This window comes from Anomaloglossus baeobatrachus, chromosome 7 (assembly GCF_048569485.1).
Source record: "Anomaloglossus baeobatrachus isolate aAnoBae1 chromosome 7, aAnoBae1.hap1, whole genome shotgun sequence".
Taxonomy (NCBI): domain Eukaryota; kingdom Metazoa; phylum Chordata; class Amphibia; order Anura; family Aromobatidae; genus Anomaloglossus; species Anomaloglossus baeobatrachus.
Genome location: NC_134359.1, coordinates 296,583,431 through 296,605,316, shown reverse-complemented (window position 1 = coordinate 296,605,316; position 21,886 = coordinate 296,583,431). Strand labels below are relative to the sequence as shown.

The 21,886-nt window shown below is 45.0% G+C and overlaps 1 protein-coding gene across 1 annotated transcript in view; it reads left to right on the top strand.

Annotated features, from left to right (window-relative positions):
* LOC142245622 (uncharacterized) overlaps window positions 1-21,886 on the top strand; it is a 66,334-nt gene that overhangs the window by 35,830 nt on the left and 8,618 nt on the right. The window contains exons 11-15 of the mRNA XM_075318486.1: window positions 1,198-1,527; window positions 4,780-5,124; window positions 10,713-11,045; window positions 11,752-12,072; window positions 21,101-21,433. Coding sequence (XP_075174601.1) covers window positions 1,198-1,527; window positions 4,780-5,124; window positions 10,713-11,045; window positions 11,752-12,072; window positions 21,101-21,433 — 1,662 coding nt within the window. The remainder of the gene's footprint in view (window positions 1-1,197; window positions 1,528-4,779; window positions 5,125-10,712; window positions 11,046-11,751; window positions 12,073-21,100; window positions 21,434-21,886) is intronic.

Sequence of the window (21,886 nt, the reverse complement as noted above, 5' to 3'; positions counted from 1 at the left end):
TCTTGTTCATACCGTGTGAGGTCACATTCAGTGTTACTAGAGATGAGTCCACATTGGTTCAAAACTTCATCTGCTTTACTGAACACACGGTTTAGACATTGTTACATGTTGTGCTCCAATTCTCAATAGGCATTAAACTCATGGTACTTCCCAATTCCTCCATTACGGCTACCAATGAGGGCGCTTCATCTCTCCCCTAGCTTTCTAAACATCTGACTCCATGGCTAGACTAGTTTGCACGGCTCTATAGAAAGAAGACAACTCCTAAATCCTTGGTCCTGAAGTGTCAGTGTGGCCTGTCAGTTAACACCAACCCTGCCATCTGTCCGCACTATTAACAGCAGCCTGCTTGGCAAGGGGGCGGTCTTTGGTCTCTCTATTGACCTCACTGAAGCTGTAGTCCGTTTCTGTCACCTTGACATCCCCTCCTGCACATTCTTGGCCTGTTCTCCTCCACACTACACTCTGATCCATCTGTTCCTTGAACTGATTCTTTCTCACGCTTGACTTTTAGGATTGCTACTTCCAATAGGTGGCAATAGAGTTCATCTCCTTCCTCCCTGAAGAGACAATTTACATATTTCACAGAGGAGCATTGCAGCTATAGTCTCCTCACTGGCAGCCAGATTGGTTTGTCAGTCTCTGCAAGGAGAAAGGTTTTCCCCTTAGATCACTCTAACCAGGAAATATTTCCCACTACATCCGCTTCATGAGGGCCTGGTCTTCTTAGCTAACACTTTCAGTGCTGCCACTATACCTCATGCCTGAGCCTCCTCTTCCAGCTAGGGAGCCCAGGACCAGTGACACCTAATGGTAGCTGGCAGTACTGCGTCATAGCCACACATATAAAGGATTTGCACATCCTAGCATTACAATACATAGAAATACACTTTATACATTCTTGTAACAGTCGAGACGTCTTCAGGGGATGGCAGGTCAGACCCACTCTCCTACATACACAAACCTCATCAGGATTCATTAGGGATCATCAAGAGATCTACTAAGGCATATAATTTGTATTGTGGAATTTGGTGACAGATCCACTTTACAGTGTAGAAAGCTGCTATTTGTCATCATCTTTACAGTCAGAGATTACAAGTTTTCAGCTTGAGAGAAATCAGTTTTATCTTTTGTATCTACAGGTTTTTTTTATTAGCTGTATCAATCATCGGTCATTGTTATGTGATTTATTTCCAGATTTGCCCTGGCGTCCAGACATTGCAGAAATAGTGAAACCAGATTTCTTTGTAAATACTAAGGCCACATTACAGTGCAAAATCTCCCAATATTTCCCCAATAATCTCACTGTGACCTGGCACAAGAAGAGGAAGGGAAATCTAAATCTGGATCAGGTGTGGTCTATTGCCCCCACTGCAGAGAGGCAGCCAGACAACACGTACAGCTGCACTACCAGCCTGACAGTCACTCCAACCATAGAAGATAATGGAGCGGAGTACATCTGCAGAGCGCAGCATCCCAGCCTGGAGCAACACATACAGCAAACGACGGGACCAATACATGTCTCTCGTGAGTTATTCTCTAGCCATTTACAATTAGCAACCAGATATGACATCATTAAACAGTAACTGTCATTTTAATGTTTATTTCATAAACCATAACTGATCATAACAAATGTTGTGATATATCTATATCTTAGTAGCGGCTCATCAGTAACCTGTTTATCACCTCCTGCCAAGAGAACTGAATATCACGTGGTGCATAGTCATAAATAAACCCACCGAAAGTTATGAGACTCTATTGGCAAAGGTCGGGGAATCGAAGAAACATCCAATGAAAAGAAGAAAACAAACGACTATACAGCCCATGTGGGAAAATTATTTTGTAATTTTTTTATTGAGGATCAAGTAGTAACTTGGATTGCCAAAACATGCAAAAACCCCGTAAAACATATAATAAAAGGACGCATATCCTGGATGCAATTTAAAAATCACAGTGGTGAACGCCATCCAGGAGTGGGAACCTCAGCATTTTACATCCTGGATGTGCACCCTTTTGTTAGATGCTTTTTGTTTGTTTTGTAAATCCATGCTACTACTTGATCCCCAATAAAAATTAAAAAAAAACTTTCGAAATCAATTTTGGACATGGGCTTTATTGTTGTTTTTTTTCTCCTTTGTATTGTAATGTAATATGGAGCCGGGTAGGTAGAGATGAGCTAATTGATTGGCTGCAAATTAAATTTGTAAAGAATTTTAGGGACCAAGTATATTTTAAATTTGTAAAATTACGATAGCCAAAGAAGGCTCACATAAGCTCAGGAGAGGCGTACAGGTTTCTCCATAAGCCATGCAGATATCAAATCACATGGCGAGGCACAGCCAATAATGAGGATCTATCATAGCCTGTATAAAAGCAGAGGCAGGGAATGCAGCAGCCATTAGGTGATGAATCTGGATAGTGAATATACGGCTGAGCTTAATCAAAAAGATAAGGAAAGAAAGTCATAAAACAGTGAAGAAACTATACAGATAAAGTGTGACAGCACAGCAGTGGAAACAGCTACTAGTCCTTTACTCATAGCAATGTACAGTCATGGCCGAAAGCGTTGACTCCCTTGAAATTGTTCCAGAAAATAAAATATTTCTCCTAGAAACTTATTGTTATAACCCACATTTTGTCACACACATATTTATTTACATTCTGTGTATTGGAACAATACAAAACAAAACAAAAAAACCCCCAGAGAAAATAAAAAGGCAAATTGTAAATAATTTCCAAACAAAACACCAAAAATGGGTGGACAAAATTGTTGGTACCTTTCCAAAGTTGTGGGTAAAATTTTTTGTTTCAAGCAAATGATGCTGTTTCAAACTCACTCAAACAGAGAAAAAAAATAAATTGGACATAATTTCAAACAAAAATCCCCAAATGGTCCAGGCAAAATTGTTGGGGCCTTTCCAAACCTGGGCGTTAACAGCATTGTTTCAAGCATGTAATGCACGTTCGAACTCACTTATGGCAAGTAACAGGTGTGGGCAATATGAAAATCACACCTGAAACCAGATAAAAAGGGGATACGTTGACGCCTTCTTTGCATTGTGTGTCTGTGTGTGCCACACTAAGAATGGAGAAAAGAAAAAAAAGAAGAGAACTGTCTGAAGACTTGAGAACCAAAGTTGTTGAAAAATATCCACAGTCTCAAGGTTACAAGTCCATCTCCAGAAATCTTGATGTTCCTTTATCTATGGTGCGCAACATAATCAAGAAGTTTACAACCCAGGGCACTGTAGCTAATCTCCCTGGATGTGGACAGCATAGAACTGATGAAAGGTTGCAACACAGGATAGTCCGGATGGTGGATAAGCCCCAATCAAGTTCCAAAGAAATTCAAGCCATCCTGCAGGCTCAGGGTGAATCAGTGTCAGCGTGAACTACCCATCCACATCTGCATGAAATGAAACGTTATGAAGGAGACCCAGGTGGACCCCACTGCTCACACAGAGACATAAAAAGCCAAAATGTACATGAGCAACCAAAATTCTTCTGGGAAAATGTCTTGTGGACAAATGAGACCAAGATAGAGCTTTTTGGTAAAGTGCCTCATTCTACTGTTTACCGAAAATGGAATGAGGCTTAAAAAGAAAAGAACACGGTACCTATAGTCACACATGGTGGAGGTCACAGATGTTTGGGGTTGTTTTGCTGCCTCTGGCACTGGTTGACCTGACTGTGTGCAAGACATCATGAAATTTGAAGATTACCAATGGATTTTGGGTGGCAAGGTAGTGCCCAGTGTCAGAAAGCTGGGTTTGCGTCCAAGGTCATTGGTCTTCCAGCAGGACAATGACTCCAAAAACTTCAAGACCAGAAATGGATGGAAACAAAGTGCTGGAGAGTTCTGAAGTGGCAGCAATGAGTCTTTATCCTAATCCCATTGACACTTGTGGAGAAATCTAAAAATTGCTGTTGGGAGAAGAACAGAGAAGACACCTTCAAATATGAGAGACCTGGGAAAATTTATAAAGAAGAGTCTGAAATTCCAGGTGAGAGGGGTAAGAAGCTTGTGGACAGTTATAGGGAGCGACTGATTGCAGTTATTTATTCCAAAGGGTAAAGGGCGAGCAACCAAATATTAAGTAGAGGGTGACAACAATTTTTTCCGGTCCATTTTTGTGGTTTTGTTTGAAATTTTATTGTATGAAATTATATGAATATGTCCAATTTGCCTTTTTTCCCCTCAGTTTTTTTGTGTTGTTCCAATACAGTAAGGATAAAAAACGTGTGTATAACAAAACGTGTAATTGCAATCATTTTCTTAGAGAAATACTTCATTTTCTGGAACACTTTCAAGGGGGCCAACACTTTAGGGTTAAGTGTATGTTGAGATCACACTGACACTACTAAAGGTTGTTAAATGGCCCTCAACTGAGGTTGGCTGTTGATTTATAGCCAGATTATACAAGCTGTCCACTCTTCATATGTACCCCGAACAATCTGTGATAGATCACTCAGAGCACACAAGCTGCCATTGTTCTCGGGAGCACAGGTGCTGTGTACACAGGGGATACGCTGTCGAGGATTATTAACCTGTTAGAGCCTCAATAAGAAGGTGACCTCCAGTCCACTCATAAGTTGTTGTGTGAGTCGGCAGGTCATTAATGTGATCACATGGTGCAAGAGATCATCGGAGCAGTGAGGGAAAAGGCAGAAGACATTAGAACGCACTCAGTGCACACACTACTAAATAGTAAAATAATCAGTGATGACGGATGTATTCAGGTTTTTACTCTCCAGTTCTGGTTTTGTCTATATTTATAGGTCTTCCTAGCCGCCCAACAGTCAGTGAAATATTCACTCCGATTATGAGGCTGAATGAAGAGGTGACGCTGCGCTGTGACATCAGCAGATACTTCCCACAAAACCTCACCATGTCCTGGTTAGTAAAGGAGCGAGGACGCAATGATTATTCCCCTGTACACGAGAATATGTATCAATCCAAGAGGACACCAGACCAATACTCTGACAGCGGATACCGCTCTACAGCCTCATTACATTTCAGGCCATCACTCAGTCGTCATCATGGGGTTTGGATTATGTGTAAAGTAACGCACCCGAGTCTGGACGCCCCTATAGAGAGAAGCGCAGGACCCCTCTTCATATCACGTGAGTCTTGTATTTCATACATTCTTAATGTAGTGCTAGTGATAAGAACTTTTTACTGATTGCTTTTTTTCTAGGATAAAGTGTGATCGGGGTACAATTTTCCATCAAGTGTCACATCCCCTTCTTTCTGGTGATCAAAATGGCGACATAGATAAAACTGGAAAACCTCATTAGCCATTTCAACATGAACGTCACAAAGGGAGTGGTTGTAAGGAGCCTCCTAAAAAACTGCAACCACTCCCAACAAATCCACACAGGGCAGCTGCTGGCTGTGTTATACAGCCAGCACCTGTCTATAGCAGCAGTGATTAAATAGTGAGGAACTAATGTACAGAATATAATGAAGAGCTGCTGAACGTTTGGATAAAGAGTAAAGCCTGCTTTACATGTTACGATTCTGCATACGATATCGTATGCGATCGTAACCGCCCCCATCGTATGTGCGGCACGTTCAATTTTGTTGAATGTGCCGCACAAACGCTTAACCCCCGTCACACGTACTTACCCGTCCATACGACCTCGATGTGGGCGGCGAACGGCCACTTCCTGGAGTGGGAGGGACGTTCGGCGTCACAGCGTCGTCACACCGGCCAATAGAAGCGGAGGGGCGGAGCTGAGCGGGACATAAACATCCCGCCCACCTCCTTCCTTCCGCATTACCGTCCGGGAGCCACAGGACGCAGGTAAGATCTGTTCATCGTTCCCGGGGTGTCACACGCTGCGATGTGTGCTACCCCGGGTACAATGAACAATCTGACAATTCATGAGAAATGAACGACGTGCATGCGATGAACGTTTTACCATTCAATCGCACGTAGCTGTTACACACTGCAATGTACCTTACGATGCCGGATGTGCGTCACTTACGACGTGACCCCACCGACACATTGTAAGATACATTGCAGCGTGTAAAGCGGGCTTTAGTGAAGGAATTATTTGCTTTGGACATTCCCTATGAAGGAAGGTACGGACGCCGGCCCGTGGGTGCTCCATACTCCTACGCCAGAGGGAGTCGGTATGTGTCTATCACTTTGGGTGGGGTGTGTAACACTTACCATTCTCTTCATGTGCAGTGTCCATCACCCCGCTGCCGGTCCCTGTCATAGACGCAGCAGTAATACACGAGATACCGGAGTTCTCTTGGCAAACCAAACTTGAACAGTTTATCCTTTTCACTATTATGACAGTCGTGGCCTTACTCCTACAGTTCTGCTGTCTCTGTATTCTGGGACACTCCCTTTCAGCCTATCCCCACTATCTTGGATCTCATTCTCAAGCTGCCAGACCAGTGTCTCGTTATCCCCACTCGTCTTCTCACCGCTGTCCGCTTCGGTGCCCTGATGGCTGTCTAGTCGCACAACTTCCCTGAGCCCGCCAGGGTGAGCCGTAGCCTATGGACCTTATGAGGTTACCTTAGGGTTTCCTGGCCAGCCCTCACTCTAAGCAATGTCTTTACTCCTCAAACCATCATGTAGAACTGGCACCTCACAAGGCCCGTCTCCCTAACCAACCCACCGGCCATCTGTCACTCCTCTCATTGACTCTCAGCTCTCTCTGTAACCAGAAAATGTCTCACTCTGCTCAGCACTAACTCCCACACCCCAGTGAGCTGAACCTGACATTAACTGTTTCTATTCCTATAAATGACATCCTAAACTTTTACCTCCCACTACATTCCTCAGTCTGCTATATCTGTTACAACTTAATCTAAAGCTTAATATGATATACTTTTCTACACATTGTTAACACATTTACAGAACACAACACGCTACAATTTACATAATCATACATGTTACATTGTAGTGGGGACTCGATCACCTTTACACCTTCTTGATAGAAGGTGTCATGGACTAGGGGATGTCCAGCGTATGGTGAAACACACAACAAACGAGGGGTACACACTTTAAGAATGGTGGGCCCTGGTGCTAGGGAGGGGGATGATAGGACACCTTCTGCACTCACCTGCAGCTGCAACCTGCACTCCCAGCAAACCCTATAAAGGTTCCGCACCTGTTGCCGAGCAAGATTCCTGAAATCCTAGAAAGCCCTGCGATAACCCTGGCTAATGAGCTGACAGGTGAGGATGGCTAGTCCCACCACTGCACTAAAACAACATGAAGGGAAGGTACAACAGACAGGGGAAACAGCAAAAGAAAAAGTCCAACTTCACGACTCCAGTCAGACACCAGGATTGCAGCCTACACTGCTTCCAATAACAAAGGGCTCAGCAGCTACTTCCACCTCCAGGCCTAGCTTCAGAATGTATCAGAATAACTGGTGGCCTCTACTGGGAGATAAAAGTATATATAGGGGAAGGGAGTGGTGAAACCAGAAGCTTGTGAAGTGAGGAATCAGAAGCTGCTGGAAAGGAAAACCAACATTAACCCTAGAAGCACCAAAAGAAAGGAAAATATGTTTAATATGAGGAGTCTCAGATGGCAATGTGAGACTCTGGCCCAGATTCTGTCACAAGTCTCTAAATGCAGGGAGACGGCCATGACAGAAGGGTCCCTAGAAACAGCAGATCATAAAGTGTCTAATTGTCAGAATCCCTCAGTGATTGAGTGTTAATTTACCTACCAAGGTATGTTTAATTTCTCTACAGCAGCCCCCTCAGAGGGAAAACTATTATTACACTCCTGCCCCTGGTTTGGTCTCTGCTCCATGTTAGACCTTGCAAGTAGCCTGGTGTGTTTCAATGTGATGAACTTACTTGGCCTATTTAAAGCCCCACCCTGGCGTTTTTTTAATTTGTCCGCTGGAGTAGTGCTTTAAATCTAAGTCCCCGGTCTCATACTCGCCTTCTGGTGGCTTTATCTTCTATCGCTGCCGCTCTGATCAGTCTCAGGGATTTGTGACCTGTTGGCAGCTCCAGGGTTTCTTGGAGGCGCCGGAGGTCACAAATCATTGTAACTCTATGAGACGCTTGTTCTGGCCTCATTCTAGCTCTAATGGAGTGGCACTGAGACCTTGTGGCACAAGATGGCACCACGGGACCGGTAAAAGGCGAAGATGCTGCAAGGTGAGTGTATCCAAACAAGAAGCCTCATGGTTAAACCTTATGGTCTCTAGAGGGTCATACTGGTAAAGGGAATAAGTTAACCCACCAGCAAGTCCCAGAGACTGCACACTCCAAGAAACAATTGAAGGAACAATAGAAATGGAGTATTTGCGTGCAATTATATTAGTTTTAACTAAACGGGAGGGACGTACAGAGTGCCAGCGCTCCAGCACGCCACACCGCGCCCATAGCGAATGCAGATCGCAGGTGACAGCCAGAGGCTGCACACCCCCGCCCCCCCTGGTGACGGACAGAAGGAGCAGGCAGGTAAGTAAGGAAAAGGTTAAAGTGATAGTAGTGCAAACATCCAGAACGGGGAAAGCACACTTCTTTGACCATGTCTTTATCTAGTACCCTTTGGGTAGGTGTAAGATCCATATACCAATAATAGGTGGCTACTCTGATATATTCTATAATACATCTTTGTGTATAGCCTCCCTATCCTCTGTGGAGTAGGCCACACTATATATAGCCGCATTTAGCTGCCATATCACCTGCATACCGGAATCTCTTTCCTGATTATGTTCATTTTTGATATGTTAGGTGATTCATGGGGATCTGATGTATTTTTCCCAGGTCTATGCTTCTTAAATGTTTTTTACATGTACTTGTAACGATTTCTATTAAAACTAATATAATTGCACGCAAATACTCTGTTTCTCTTGTTCCTTCAAGGTGAGTGTATGACTGGGGGCAGGGGCTTACATTTAATGTGCCAATACAGAGCTGAAAAAAAATGCTGGAGTGATGCTTTCAGGGCTCCTTGGACTCACATCTGGGCTCTGGGATTGATGGAGACTTACCCTGTTTGTGGAGCTCTGAAGAACTGAACTGAGTCAATTTGTTGTGGTGCATCGTGGCTTCTGTGAACTCCAGAGTCCTTTTTGCAAACTGTCCCAGGTCTTGGACCTTCTGTCTCGTGTCTGCCTTTGGCCAAACATCCCTGCTACTCCTGAGAGTCTTCTGGCTTCTGCCTGTGGTCAGTAACTCTGCTACCTGTCTGCCACCGGCCTCCAGCAACCCTGTTTTACAGTCGTCTATATTCCTGCTTAGCAGCTGAGGTCTTCTACTACTTGGCCATCTGTCACAGGTTTATGCAACGCTGTCACCAGCCCTAGCTGTTCAGGCCATTAGTCCGGTTTTGTTCAGAATCTCTGATATCTGTCAGTTTCTTGTCTGTGATTTCCAGGACTTTATTAAATTGTAAATTGGTGAACGAAAATGTGTTTTCTAAGGTGGACAGAATTCAGAAAGTGAACCTGACAGCTGAAATACAGGTACCATGTATTAGACACTGCACCCGTCATTTGTGGTAGGTAGGTTTTACTCTAAAATGCTGCAGACTTTCAAAGAAAACAACACATTTAAAGTCTAAGGGGTGCTTTACACGTTGCGACATCATTACCGATATATCGTCGGGGTCACGACGTTAGTGACGCACATCCGGCGCTGGTAACGACATCGCAACGTGTAAATCCTAGTTGCGACGATGAACGAGCGCATCAGCGTAAAAAATCGCTGATCTGTGTAACGGCGTTCATTTTCATAATGTCATTACGATGTTGTTTGTCGTCCCTGCAGCAGCGCACATCGTTGTGTGTGAAGCCACAGGAGTGACAAACATCTCCTTACCTGCATCCACTGGCTATGCGGAAGGAAGGAGGGGGTCGGGATGTTATGTTCCGCTCATCTCCGGCCCTCCGCTTCTATTGGCCAGCTGCTTAGTGACGTCGCGGTGACGTCGCGGTGACGCCAAACGCACCTCCCCCTTGAAGGAGGGATTGTTCGGCAGTCACCGCGATGTCACTGAACAGGTAAGTGCATGTGAAGCTGCTGTAGTGATAATGTTCGCTACGGCACGGATCACCACATATCGCATGTGCGACGGGGGCGGGTGCTGTCGTGCTCGACATCGCTAGCAATTGCTAGCGATATCGCAACGTGTAAAGTACCCCTAATAGTCCGGTCCTTGTTGATGGCTTCTCCCTGCTTCTCTTACTTCAGTGACAGGTTTCTGCCTATACACACATATAGAGAGTGAACTATCACTCAACTGGAATAAGACGCTGAGGAACCACCTGTTGGACTAGTCACCAGAGCGGCATTGTCCTCGGTTGGTTTCTCTGAAACTGCACAACATTCCAGAGTGAAACATATCAGCCTGAAATGACGGAGCCGGACTCCACCTCAGCCGCCCGGGGTTCAGGCATCATAAATCAGCTGTCAGGTTCCCTTGCTCTCCTCATTTCTTATTGTCAGCATCTTTCTATAACGTGAATATCACAGTGTCCGTACAAGTCAAAATACCACACTTAAGTACAATTGTAAATCTCGGTATCTATATTTAAGTACTTTTTTTTAATTTAATAACATTTTGTGATATTTATATATCAGACCGAATCGCTCTTTTTCAATCATTACGTATGGTTGAATCCTTGGGGTTTACCACCTTTCTTTAGCGTGTAGGACTTTCACCCTGTCAAATATTTATCACTAAATTCTATTCTACTTTTTCCTTCTTTTTCAGTGACCCCGGAGCTGAAGGAAGCACCGATTATAACCCCATGTGGCACAGACGAGGTGCTCTGCTCTGTGAAGATAAGAAAGTTCTTTCCTAAAAAAATTAAAATAGCTTGGACAAATGGAGAAAATTGTGCGAAGCCATCGAAAACAAGGAAGAATAAAGAAAATAGTGTAATGACATCGAAAACAATCCTTCAGGTGAATGAAGAAGAGGAGGAGGCGTATGACGCCATCAGTGAGTGTAGGATTCCTCAGACACAGCTCAGATTTCCTCTGCAGGTGACATGGAAGCACGAGTCTATGGCAGAACCTCAAAGTGCTCAACTAAATGATACAGGTATGTGTGACCGGTAAGAACACAGAAAATTGCAAATTAAAACATTCTAAGATTCAATCTACGGTTCCCCTAAAACACTTGCTCGGCGCTTACTTTGAAATCCATGTCAGAATGGCTGTATAATCCTGATGTCAAAATGAGAATTTCATGAGTCCAGTGAGAACTCATGAGTCCTAGTGTTTTCAGTCTTCACCCCATCACCTTGACTAACTAGCTCCTCAGTGTCCCTCCTGCTGCTGAGATCTCATATCGCTCAGTACAAGCTGCAGCTGTCAGTCAGACTGAGACGGCAGCAGCATGAAGGAGAGACACTGAGGAGCTTGTTAGTTTAGCTGAGGGGCGAAAAATGAGGGCACTGGGACTCATGAGATCTCACTGTCATTTTAATATCAGGATTATACAACCACTCTGACATAGATTTTCAAAGTAAGTACACCAGCCTCACCAGAATCTATTAGGGATAATTAAGAGATCTATTAATGTACACAATTTTTATTGGGAAACCTGGTGATAGATCCACTTTACACCTGATGCCTGATGGAAGACAATTATTATTAGTATTGAAGAAAGCTGCTATTTGTCATCATAACATTATAAGTTATCCGTTTGAAAGAACTGTTTTTGTCTTTTCTATCCACATAACAAATACTGTATTTTTTCTTTAGCCATTTAACTCATTTGTCATTTTTGCGTGATTTATTTCCAGATTTGCCCTGGCGTCCAATCATTGAAAAAATAGACCAACCCGTTTTCCATGTGAACACTAAGGCCACATTACAGTGCAAAATCTCCCAATATTTCCCCAGTAATCTGCCTGTGACCTGGTACAAGAAGAAGGGAACCGAGGATCAAATACATAAAACTATACCCAATGCACAGAGGCAGCCTGACAACACGTACATCTGCACCGCCAGCCTGACAGTCACACCATCCATAGGAGATAATGGGGCAGAGTTCATCTGCCGAATGCAGCATCCCAGCCTGGAGCATCACATACAGCAAACGACGGGACCAATACAAGTCTATGGTGAGAGCTTGTCTAGAAATTGTCAATTACCAACCAGAAACAATAAAGGTGATGTATGAAGGCAGCACAGTTTTGGATGGGTCCGCTATCCTTTTATTGTACTTTATGATTTGCCCTATTATCCAAATAGCATAAGTGTTGCATTCACCCTTGGCTGTTCCAGGCCGCTTTCACTTCTACACAAGAGCTGAAAACCTCTGGCACATGCACAGATACAGGCAGCAAAATGTTTTTGTCTTGCATGTACTGAACTTCCATAGAGCTTACGTCTTTTGAGGTCGTCTATTCTGGATTTTGACATGTGTTTAGGATTATTATCCATTTGTTGAAGCCATCCTCTTTCCTCCTCTTTTCTCCTCATTTCTCCTATTTTCTCCTCTTTTCAACTTCAGCTTTTTTACAGATTGTACTATGTTTGCATAACAAATTTGATGAAATGTCATTGAAGCCATTCTTCTCTCTACCCATGAAATATTTCCTGTGCCATTGGCTGCAACACAACCCCAAAGCATGATTTATCCACCCCCATACTTAATGGTTGGCGAGATGTTCTTTACCTGAAATTCTGTGCCCTTTTTTCTCCACACATACATTTGATCATTGTGGCCAGAGTTCTGGTCCACAGGACTTGTTTCCATGCATCAGGCTTGTTTAGATGTTCTTTTGCAGACTTGAGAGATCTCATATTTTCACTGTCATGGAGGGTTGTGAAAAGCCACACTGGCATGCTGAGTTTCCACTGCTTGGAAGCTTGGAGCCGACTCTTGCCAAAATGTCAGGTCCTTCACAGGCAGTTTAATTACATCGGGACTGCCCATAGATTATAAATGTCTGGGAAGTCCACACTTTACTCTGAAGTGACGTTCTAAACTGTCACTGCAAAGTAAACAGTTTACATGAGATTGTGCAGCTGTGGGGGGCAGAATTGGCTGTCAGAAATGGCCAGACTCCTTTAGAGAACGCAGGCATGATTTATTACCATATATCATGTTTGTCTTATAAACGTATAAACAATAGGGATCAGTGAACCTGAACTGTAAAGTTCGGGGTTTGTTCCGGACACCTCAAATCCAAACTTGTCCTGGAAGGCTGTGTTCGAGTTCATAGTTCAATGCTGAATAAACCTTGTTGAAAGGCTGCAGCACTGTCAATCAACAAGCTATTCAGATGTGGGCACTTCAGCAGTCATCACAGCCATTCTGAGTATTAGCATGGCTGGCTGTGATTAACCGGTGCATTATGTGACCCGACCTGTATAACCACCGGATCATGTGTGGCACCACCATTTTGCTCTGACTAGAGTAGGATAGGACACCGCTCTATTTAGGTAATGTGTTCGGTTACTCCTCATTCACCTCTCTGTGCATACTCATAAAACAGGCTGGGCACTCTGCAGCAAGCTTTTTCGTGGTAGTTTTAAAAAGGATCTGTGGTGATACTCTTAAAAAAGGGTCTGTGGTGGTCCTCTTAAGAAAGGTTAGTGGAGGCCCTCTTACAAAAGCCTCTGTGTGGCCACTCTGTGCCAGGCTCTGTGGGGTACTCTTAAAAAAGGGTCTGTGGTGGTCACTCTGCCCCAGGCACTGTGGGGTACTCTTAAAAAAGGGTCTGTGGTGGTCACTCTGCCCCAGGCTATGTAGAGTACTCTTAAATAAGGGTCTGTGGGTGTACTCTCTCTAAACATACAGTCCATGTAATACTCTGTAATTTTTTGTGTGCAAAGAATGAGGTTACCATCAAATAGGGGACGTAGCCGTGGTGCTGCTGGTGGTGTTGCTGCTGCAGGGAGAGGACGTGGTTGTCTGTGCCTACTACACGCCTAAATGAAAAACCCTCCTCTGGTGTACGCAGGCGACAGGACGTTCTACATAATTTATAAGGCCCCAGTACCACTGCACAAATGGTGAAGCCAAAACAAGTAGAGGCAGTTTTAGATTGGATAGCTGTGTGCCTCCAATTCCTTCACTTTGTGTTCCACCCAGTCCAAGCTGTGTGAGCCCCAAGTCATGGGCCATCCACCTGGCCCTGCCCCAGAAGTGGCCGGGATTGAGTGCACTGATGCCCAACCACTTGTTCAGTTTGAGGATGAAGACGTTGGAGGCCTAGTGCACATGGTCAGTGGAGCACCGCAGCACATCTCTGATGATGATGACGAAACACAGGTGCCAAATGCTGCAGCTTTCTGCAGACCAATATGGAAGGAAGAATTGAGGATTTGGTGGAAGATGATGCGGGGGATGATGAAGTCCTAGACCCCCCATGAAATGACATCTGAGTGATGTACACAGTTTGGAGGAAGAGGTGGTCACACTGCCCCTGCTGCACTGCAAAAGAGAGAGCACAGTACAAAAGCACAGAGGCCGACTCTAGCCAGTACATTGACTGCTACCACCCACTGTGCCAACACACTGAGCACACAAAAGCCAGCTCAAAGGAGCTCCCTAGTGTGGCATTTCTCCAGGCAATGTGCTGGCACAAGACACTGGTCGTTTGCACTCTGTGCCGTCAGAGCCTGAAGAATTGCATAAATGTTCTTAACCTAAGCATCACCTGCACGATGAGACATCTGAATGCAAAGCATGAGCTGCATTGGAGTACACACCTGAAAAACCAGGAAAGACCTGAGGCTCCTCCTGCTCCTTCTTCTGCTGCGATCCCTACCTCTTTCTCCAGTTCAGGATGAACAGGGCCACCCGGCTCCCCGCAAAGAGAAGACGTGACAGCAACATCACTGAGTATCTCCACAACATCCCATGGAAGAGTTCAGCAGTAAATCCCCCAAACCCTGGAGAGAAAGAGGACGTATCCCCTACCCAACCTCAACCCCTGGCCCTGAATATCAGGATTTCCAAATTCCTGGCCTTTGAAATGCTGCCATTCTGGCTGGTGGAGGCGGACACTTTTAAAAAAGAAACCCCGTCAGTCTAAACCACTGCTTGGATCTATGCCCCCTCCCCACAAAATATCCCCTTATATAAGCATTATTTTTTTGGAAAGGGGAACACAATTTTTTTTTTTTTTTAACAGTTGTAAAAAAAAATGTAAAAAATAGAAACATGTTATTTACAGTTCCTTACGGTATAGGAAAAAAAAACTAATATTAAAATTAAACAAAACGTAATCTTCGTGTGTCACAAAAAAATAAGGCAAAGATTGCACTGGTCAACAAAAACATTTTTTTTCTGTATCTAGTTTGAAAATGGGTGGTTTCAACTCATTTTGGGGTGCTGATTTCATTGGAAAAGTCGGATTCTTTCTATCACATCACAATTAATAGATACACAGCATTTTTAAGCCTGCTTTACACGTTGCAAATTCGCATACGATTTCATATGCGATTTGCAACGCCCCCATCGTATGTGAGGCATGTTCAATTTGTTGAACGTGCCGCACATACGATTAACCCCCGTCACACGTACTTGGCTTCCATACGACCTCGATGTGGGCGGCGAACGTCCACTTCCTGGAGTGAGAGGGACGTTCGGCGTTACATCGACGTCACGCGGCAGCCGGCCAATAGAAGCGGAGGGGCGGAGCTGAGCGGGATGTCAACATCCCGCCCACCTCCTTCCTTCCGCATTACCGGCCGGGAGACGCAGGAGGCAGGTGAGATCTGTTCATCGTTCCCGGGGTGTCACACACTGCGATGTGCGCTACCCCGGGTACGATGAACAATCTGACGTGCAATTCTAGAGAAAGGTACGATGTGTATGCGATGAACGTTTTGCCGTTCAATCACAATCGCACGTACCTGTCACACACTGCAATGTACCTTACAATGCCGGATGTGCGTCACTTACGACGTGACCCCGCCGACACATTGTAAGATATATTGTAGCGTGTAAAGCCGGCTTAAGAAAGACGATAAGAAACTATTAGGTCTACTTAAAAGCTACACTATCAATGCCATAAAGTCGTAATGATGACTCAAAGTCATAATAATAGCAATAGCAATTAAATTATACACTTTCAGCTTAATTGCTATCAAAATCCAAATTGTAATGTCATGTTGTTTGGGCAAAATGGGCTGATGAGGCTTTCCTTTTGTATGTAGTCTCAGCTGTCTCCCTACACAACATCCAGCAGATATATTAAACATTTGAACAAAGAACACATCTCAATCATTATCCACTATATCTCAAAAGTACCACTCCATGATGGCATAAAAAAACAGAAGGAACAGGAGCTTTGAAAGGGCAAAATACACAATTTTTATTTCAGCAAAAATCGCACAAAATCACAAAAAATCACATAAGATGAAAAGGACATACAGATTAAAATAGTGCTTTAAAGGGGGAAAAACACCCATGGAGTGTCGGACAGAGAAGCACGCTCATAGATTCATCATAGACATGGGAATTTAGAACAGGCTCTAATAAATAAATAGTAAAGTACAAAAATATATCGAGCCTTAAGTCATCTGCTTACCCATTGTTAAAAGAGTGTCGCAACTGCGTCACACAATTCAACCAGACCCATCCAACGCGCATTTCGCGTCGCACATCTCAGCTTCCTCAGGGCGGGTTAATTCACAATCCCAAAACCGGATCTTATATGTGATACAAAATGATCTAATTGGTTTTCCCGTAAGGGTACTTTCACACATCCGGTTTGAGCCCTGCGGCTCAATCCGGCTGTGAAAACTATGCAACGGATGCGGTGAAAACACCGCATCCTTTGCATAAGTTTTTACATGCGGCCGGTCCGGTTTTTTCCGGTTGCGGCATGCTACTGAGCATGCGCAGTGGAAAATACCGCATGCGGCGACCGGATGCGTTTTTTTCCGCATCGCGCCGCATCCGGCCTCCATAGGGATGCATTGAAAAATGCGCCGCAGCGGCCGGATGCGGCGCGATGCGGTGTTTTTTGCCGGAGCAAAAAACGTTGCAGGGAACGTTCGATCTGGCCGCCGCATCGGCTACATCTGCCGCATGCGGCAAAAACCGGACCGAACGCAAGCCCCTGCGGCACAATGCGGCACTAATGTAAGTCAATGCAAAAAAACCCGCAATCGGCGTTACAAAAGCCGGTTGCGGTTTTTCGGCAGAACGCCGTATTGTGCCGCAGAGCAAAAATCCGGATGTGTGAAAGTAGCCTTAGGGTACTTTCACACATCCGGTTTGAGCCCTGCGGCTCAATCCGACTGTGAAAACTATGCAACGGATGCGGTGAAAACACCGCATCCTTTGCATAAGTTTTTACATGCGGCCGGTCCGTTTTTTTCCGGTTGCGGCATGCTACTGAGCATGCGCAGTGGAAAATACCGCATGCGGCGACCGGATGCGTTTTTTCCGCATCGCGCCGCATCCGGCCTCCATAGGGATGCATTGAAAAATGCGCCGCAGCGGCCGGATGCGGCGCGATGCGGTGTTTTTTGCCGGAGCAAAAAACGTTGCAGGGAACGTTCGATCCGGCCGCCGCATCGGCTACATCTGCCGCATGCGGCAAAAACCGGACCGAACGCAAGCCCCTGCGGCACAATGAGGCACTAATGTAAGTCAATGCAAAAAAAAACCGCAATCGGCGTTACAAAAGCCGGTTGCGGTTTTTCGGCAGAACGCCGTATTGTGCCGCAGAGCAAAAATCTGGATGTGTGAAAGTAGCCTAAGTCAGTCAGAAAACATCCAGCAGTAGTTGCCCATCATTGCAGGACTCCAGCGTCCTTGGTAGCGTTTCTCCATGGTAAGAATGTGCTGGTGAAAACGCTCACCTTGTTCGTCACTAACAGAACCCAAGTTTTCTGGGAAAAAGTCAAGGTGTGAATGTAAAAAAATGAATTTTCAATGACATTCCAAAGCCCATTTCTTTGCAGTTTTGCAATAACTCGTTGACTATGGAAACAGTCATCATCTTTATTGTTACCCAAGAAGCCATCAACAATTGCTTTGACGGAGGACCAAGCAGATGACTCAGGCTTCTTGAGTTTTGACTCAAATGTTTCATCATCTAGCAATTTCCTGATATGAGGTTCAATGAATATACTGTACCTTCCTTTAACTTAGCTATGCTCAATTCTGGAAACCTAGCAACCAAATGATTGAAAGCCTGACCCTCTTTATCAAGAGCTTTTACAAAGTTCTTGATCAACCCCAGCTTTATATCTAGAGGTGGCAGAATTATTTTGCTTGGATCAACCAGTGGGATACATTTGACATTTTCTTTTCCAGGAATGTACAATTTCCTCACAGGCCATTCCTTGACTGTGTAGTGGTTTTTGGTGTCTCAGCTGTCCCATAGACACAAAAAGCAGCAGAATTTAGTAAAACCACCCTGTAAACCTAAAAGCAGAGCAACAACTTTTAAAGGGAACCTGTCACCTAGAATATGCGTTCTGACCTATCAGCAGACGCATGTGTGCCCTAATTACACCTCTCTACCCATCCCTGTGTTGTAAAATTGTATAATATGAAAGTAATAAAAAACATTTTATTACCTTCATATTTCCTATGTAAATTAGAGAGCTTCTGGTCACAGGGGCAGCGCCTTGCCCTATGGACGTCTGCATACTTTCCGTGGTATCACGCCCCTGTGGGCGTGATACCATGGAGTCACATGAGCGACGTCACCGTCGCTCATTCTATCCTGTGCCCATTGCGGCAGGCTTCTTTTACGGGTGTTCACGCGCCGGCTTCAGACGCGCACTGCGCATGCGCAGTGCGCGTCTGAAACTGACAAGGAGAACCCGGAAGAGAAGCCTGCCGCAATAGTAAGTGTAAACGTGCGCAGGATAGAATGAGCAACGGGGACATCGCTCATGTGACTCCGTGCTATCACGCCCACAGGGGCGTGATACCACGGAAAGTATGCAGACATCCATAGGGCAAGGCGCTGCCCCTGTGACCAGAAGCTCTCATGTACATGTGAGGCCTGAAACACACATCCGTTAGACACGTACATGTTTGTTCCCTTTCTGTATATACTGCAGACACGGACAAACATGCACCAATGTTAATCTATGTTTTAGGTCACATGTGCGTTATTTCATAATGTCCGTGTCTGTGAACCGTATGTGTTTCCGTTTTGCACTGAAGCATGTCCGTTTTCTGCACAGAACACGCACACACGGACACCATGAAAGTCAATGGTTATGTGCGCACAAGTACGTGACACGGATGCATCTCCGTATGCTCCGTGTACGTTTTGTGCTTTTTTCTAGCGATGTCGGTCATTCTTTCTTTTCCTGTGTATGTCGGTCAATCTCCCTCAGTCCGTCGGTCGGTCTCTCTCTGTCTGTCTGTCTCTCTCTCTGTCTGTCGGTCAGTCTCCCCCCTCTCTCATACTTATCGATCCCCGATCACCGGCGCGGCGTTCACACTGCTCCGACGGCTTTTACTATTTTGAAAAAGCCGGCCGCTCATTAAACAATCTCGTATTCCCTACTTTCCCCGCCCACCGGCGCCTATGATTGGTTGCAGTGAGACACGCCCCGACGCTGAGTGACAGCTGTCTCACTGCAACCAATCACAGCCGCCGGTGGGCGGGTCTATAATGTGCAGTTAAAAAAATAAATAAATAATTAAAAAAAAACAACGTGCAGTCCCCCCCCATTTTGATACCAGCCAGGGTAAAGTCACACAGCTGAAGGCTGGTATTCTCAGGATGGGGAGCTCCACGTTATGGGGAGCCCCCCCAGCCTAACAATATCAGCCAGCAGCTGCCCAGAATTGCCGCATCCATTAGATGCGACAGTTCTGGGACTCTACCCGGCTCTTCCCGAATTGCCCTGGTGCGTTGGCAATCGAGGTAATAAGGAGTTAGTCTAAGTCCAAGATTAATCATTGCAGGCGTCTCCCCGAGATACCTTCCATGAGTAATCTGTAAGTTACAGTAAATAAACACACACAACGAAAAATCCTTTATTTACAATAAAAAACAATAACAAATACCCTCGTTCACCAGTTTATTAAGCCCCAAATACCCATCCATGTCCGGAGTAATCCACGGAGGTCCCGCGTCGTCGCTTCCAGCTCTGCTACATGAAGGTGACAGGAGCTGCAGAAGACACCGCCGCTCCTGTCAGCTCCATGCAGAAACTGAGGTGAGCCGAGCGATCAGCTGTGCTGTCACTGAGGTTACTCGCGGCCACCACTGGATCCTCCAACTGTGACAGCAAGTCGCCCGAGTGACAACGATGAAGTCACAGGTGAGTTGTGGTCACGGTGGGGGTGGACTCCTGCTAGCCAGGGAAAACCTGAGTGACGGCAGTGCTAATCGCGCTGCTCACTTCAGTCACTCACGGGATTAGTGGTCACCGGTGAGTCCTTCACGGGTGACCGCTAATCAGTACACGACACAGACAGAGCCGCGGTATGACAATGAAGTTGGGTGAAGTTCACCCGAGTTCATTCTCAGCGTGCGACTCTGTCTGCTGTCTGCGGGTATGTATCAACCACATTTTACATCACACGGAACATTACACATGGGCATCACACACACGTCAGTTACGAATCTCATGCACACATGGGCATTACACACGCACACGCGGGTAGCATACGCCGTACACACGAATGCCACATGGACCATAAAAACGGACATAAAATCGGATCACGGACCTGAAAAACGGCCCGTGTTACACGTGCGTGCATTTTCACGGATGTGTGTTTCAGGCCTGAGAGAGTGCAGAGTGGCTCAGCAGGGAATGCAGCAGCCATTTTGTGATAAATCTGGATAGTCACAGGACAGCAGAGCTTAGCCAAAAGGATAAATAGAGAAAGTCATAAAACACTGAAGAGACAGTACAGATAGTGTGTGACAGCAGAGCAGTGGAAAATAGCTACTATTATAGGTACCCATAGCCATGTATGTTGAGGTCATGTTGACATTACTAAGGGTTTATTTATTTCTGTGCAATGTCCCCAACCATTAACAAGGGAAACACTTTGGAATAAAGGACTCTTACTTTTCTTGTAATTCTGGTATTTTATTGATTCTGTAGTACAAAATACGACAATTATTGCAGCCGTTATACTGATCAGTGAAGATGAATGTATTCGGGTTTTTAATCTTTTTTTGGTTTCTTATATATTTATAGCGCGTCCAACAGTCAGTGAAATATTCACTCCGATTATGAGGGTAAATGAAGAGGTGACGCTGCGCTGTGACATCAGTGGATACTTACCACAGAAAGTCGCCATGTCCTGGTTAGTAAAGGAGCGAGGACGCAAGGATTATACCCCTGCACCGAATATATATCAATCCAAGATGGCAGAGGACCAATACTCAGACAGTGGATACCGCTCTACAGCCTCATTACATTTCCGCCCATCACTCAGTCGTCATCACGGGGTTTGGTTTATGTGTAAAGTGACGCACCCGAGTCTGGACGCCCCTATAGAGAGAAGCGCAGGACCCCTCCTCATATCACGTGAGTCTTGTTTTTCGTACATTGCTAATATAGTGCTTATGGTAAGAACTTTCTGCCGTATTCTTTTGATTTTCTCACCCTATGATAATTGTTTGACTTTGCAGAATAACGAGGGTGCTGAGATCTCTCTAGTGTGACATACACGTCTTGCTGGTGATCCTACATTGTTTTCCTCTATATATTTCTCTCCTTTATTTTACTATCTGGTTGACCAGTGACCTGTATATATAGATTTAAGGCCTTTTTGTTGCATATCTTATCGCTTTTATTAGATATTATTCCACCATTATCTTACAGTAGTACACTTTTTTTCACATTGTATGTACTAATGGTCTCATATACTGTATATCTGATGAAATGTTTTGACGATTGTACACAAGTGTCACATCCTGTATAGTGAACAGCCCGAGCACTTCAGGACCGGTTTATTTATCTACCAATATTACAGGTGCA